At 53.1% G+C, this 1,430-nt stretch overlaps 1 protein-coding gene across 1 annotated transcript in view; it reads right to left on the minus strand.

Annotated features, from left to right (window-relative positions):
* The window catches only part of LOC147013565 (DNA-binding protein inhibitor ID-3-B-like), a 3,859-nt gene extending 3,164 nt beyond the window's left edge, over positions 1 to 695 (minus strand). The window contains exons 1-2 of the mRNA XM_085855477.1: positions 279 to 695; positions 31 to 113 (exon numbers count right to left, since the gene is read on the minus strand). Coding sequence (XP_085711603.1) covers positions 60 to 113; positions 279 to 584 — 360 coding nt within the window. The 5' untranslated portion in view covers positions 585 to 695 and the 3' untranslated portion in view covers positions 31 to 59. The remainder of the gene's footprint in view (positions 1 to 30; positions 114 to 278) is intronic.
* Between the last annotated feature and the right edge of the window lie 735 nt (positions 696 to 1,430).

The following is a 1,430-nucleotide window of genomic DNA, read 5'->3' on the forward strand; positions in this document are numbered from 1 at the left end:
TTGCAAGGTGAGTGTGGGGGTGATTCACACCTGTGGGTGCAGCTGGCGAGGCAGAAGCGTCAACAGCACACTGTCTCAGCGGGGCTTGTTAAGGGCACAACTTCGGAGCACACCTGCACAGGAGACAAACATGAGATTTAAACGTCCATTGCAAAATAACTCGGCAATAAAGAAAAATATTAACAACGATTGAAAAAGCTCGGTTGCCCACTGGGCCAGGATGTATGAGGGTGGAGGAGCACCAAGTTCGGCTTGTTGGTTGCAACAGCAACGCTCACCTGCGTCTCTGCCGTGACCGACTCGTCGTGGCCTGGCTCGGCATCCAAGGCCACCTGCAGGTCGAGGATGTAGTCGATGACATGCTGTAGGATTTCCATCTTACTGGCTTTGCGCGACGTCGCCAGACTGGGCACGAGTTGCCGCAGGCGGCTGTAACAACCGTTCATGTCGTACAGTAACGAGTCAAGTGCCAATTCGGTGCCCGAGCCTGCGGAGCCGCTGCCAATGGCGTGACTCGACTCGGAAAGGCTTCTGATGGCCGCGTCAGCTTGCCTGAGCGATCGCACTGGGCTAACGGCCTTCATCGTTATCAGTGTGGCACGGGAGCAACGGCCGGTGTGTTTCCGAGCCTCTGTCCTCGCAACCGCCCAGGCGCGTAGTTTCTAGAGCAGTGTTGATCGTGACCACGCGGACCTTACTTATAGCGCGAGTCGTGCTCCATTCGACCAATGGCTGAACGCCTTTGAGGATTCCACAACAAGCCGGGATGAAAGCGGCAGTGTGATTGGTTGCCCAGCGACCGAGGCTTAGGAGTTTTTTTTTTTATGCCTTCCCCTCCTTCTCACAAACCCCTCCCACCCGACGGTTGACAGCTGGACAGGCCCGGTGCCCGTTAGCGGGGTTTTTGCGCAGGGTGGGTGGGACTGCGAAATCGAAAGAAAATGAAAGGAGTGAAAAGGAGTAGCAGAAGGGATGAGGGTGAGAAAAAGCAACTGGATGAGAATGAAGTGATTATGTCGAGGCTCTTTGAGGCTCCGTGCTGCATGGCCGTGCTCTCGAGTCTATTGCTCTCATATTGCGGTTCCCTTTTTGCTTTTCTCTCTTTTCGCCACGCGTTGCAGAATGCTTTATTTGCAGGTGTTCCTCTCGAGTGCGTTTGGCACACAGCTGTGTTTGCCTCACCCCGGATACTCCAGGGTAACCGCTCTGGAGGATAGGGTACCCTCCTCCCCCATCACCACCACCACCACCACCACCACTACCCTCTCTCTCTCTTTCTAAGTGCAACCAAAAGAAATGGACACATCAGCAAAAGCAATGGTCTGGTTTTGAAAGGCCATGACACTCGGCCTTAACATTTGTTAACTCCTACAACCGAAGACATATTGATTCACATTGTATGTTTTTTTTTTTTACTTAATAACCTCCCT

The sequence above is a fragment of the Eptatretus burgeri genome, chromosome 14 (assembly GCF_056783735.1).
Source record: "Eptatretus burgeri isolate ZD-2024b chromosome 14, Ebu_testis_v1, whole genome shotgun sequence".
NCBI lineage: Eukaryota > Metazoa > Chordata > Myxini > Myxiniformes > Myxinidae > Eptatretus > Eptatretus burgeri.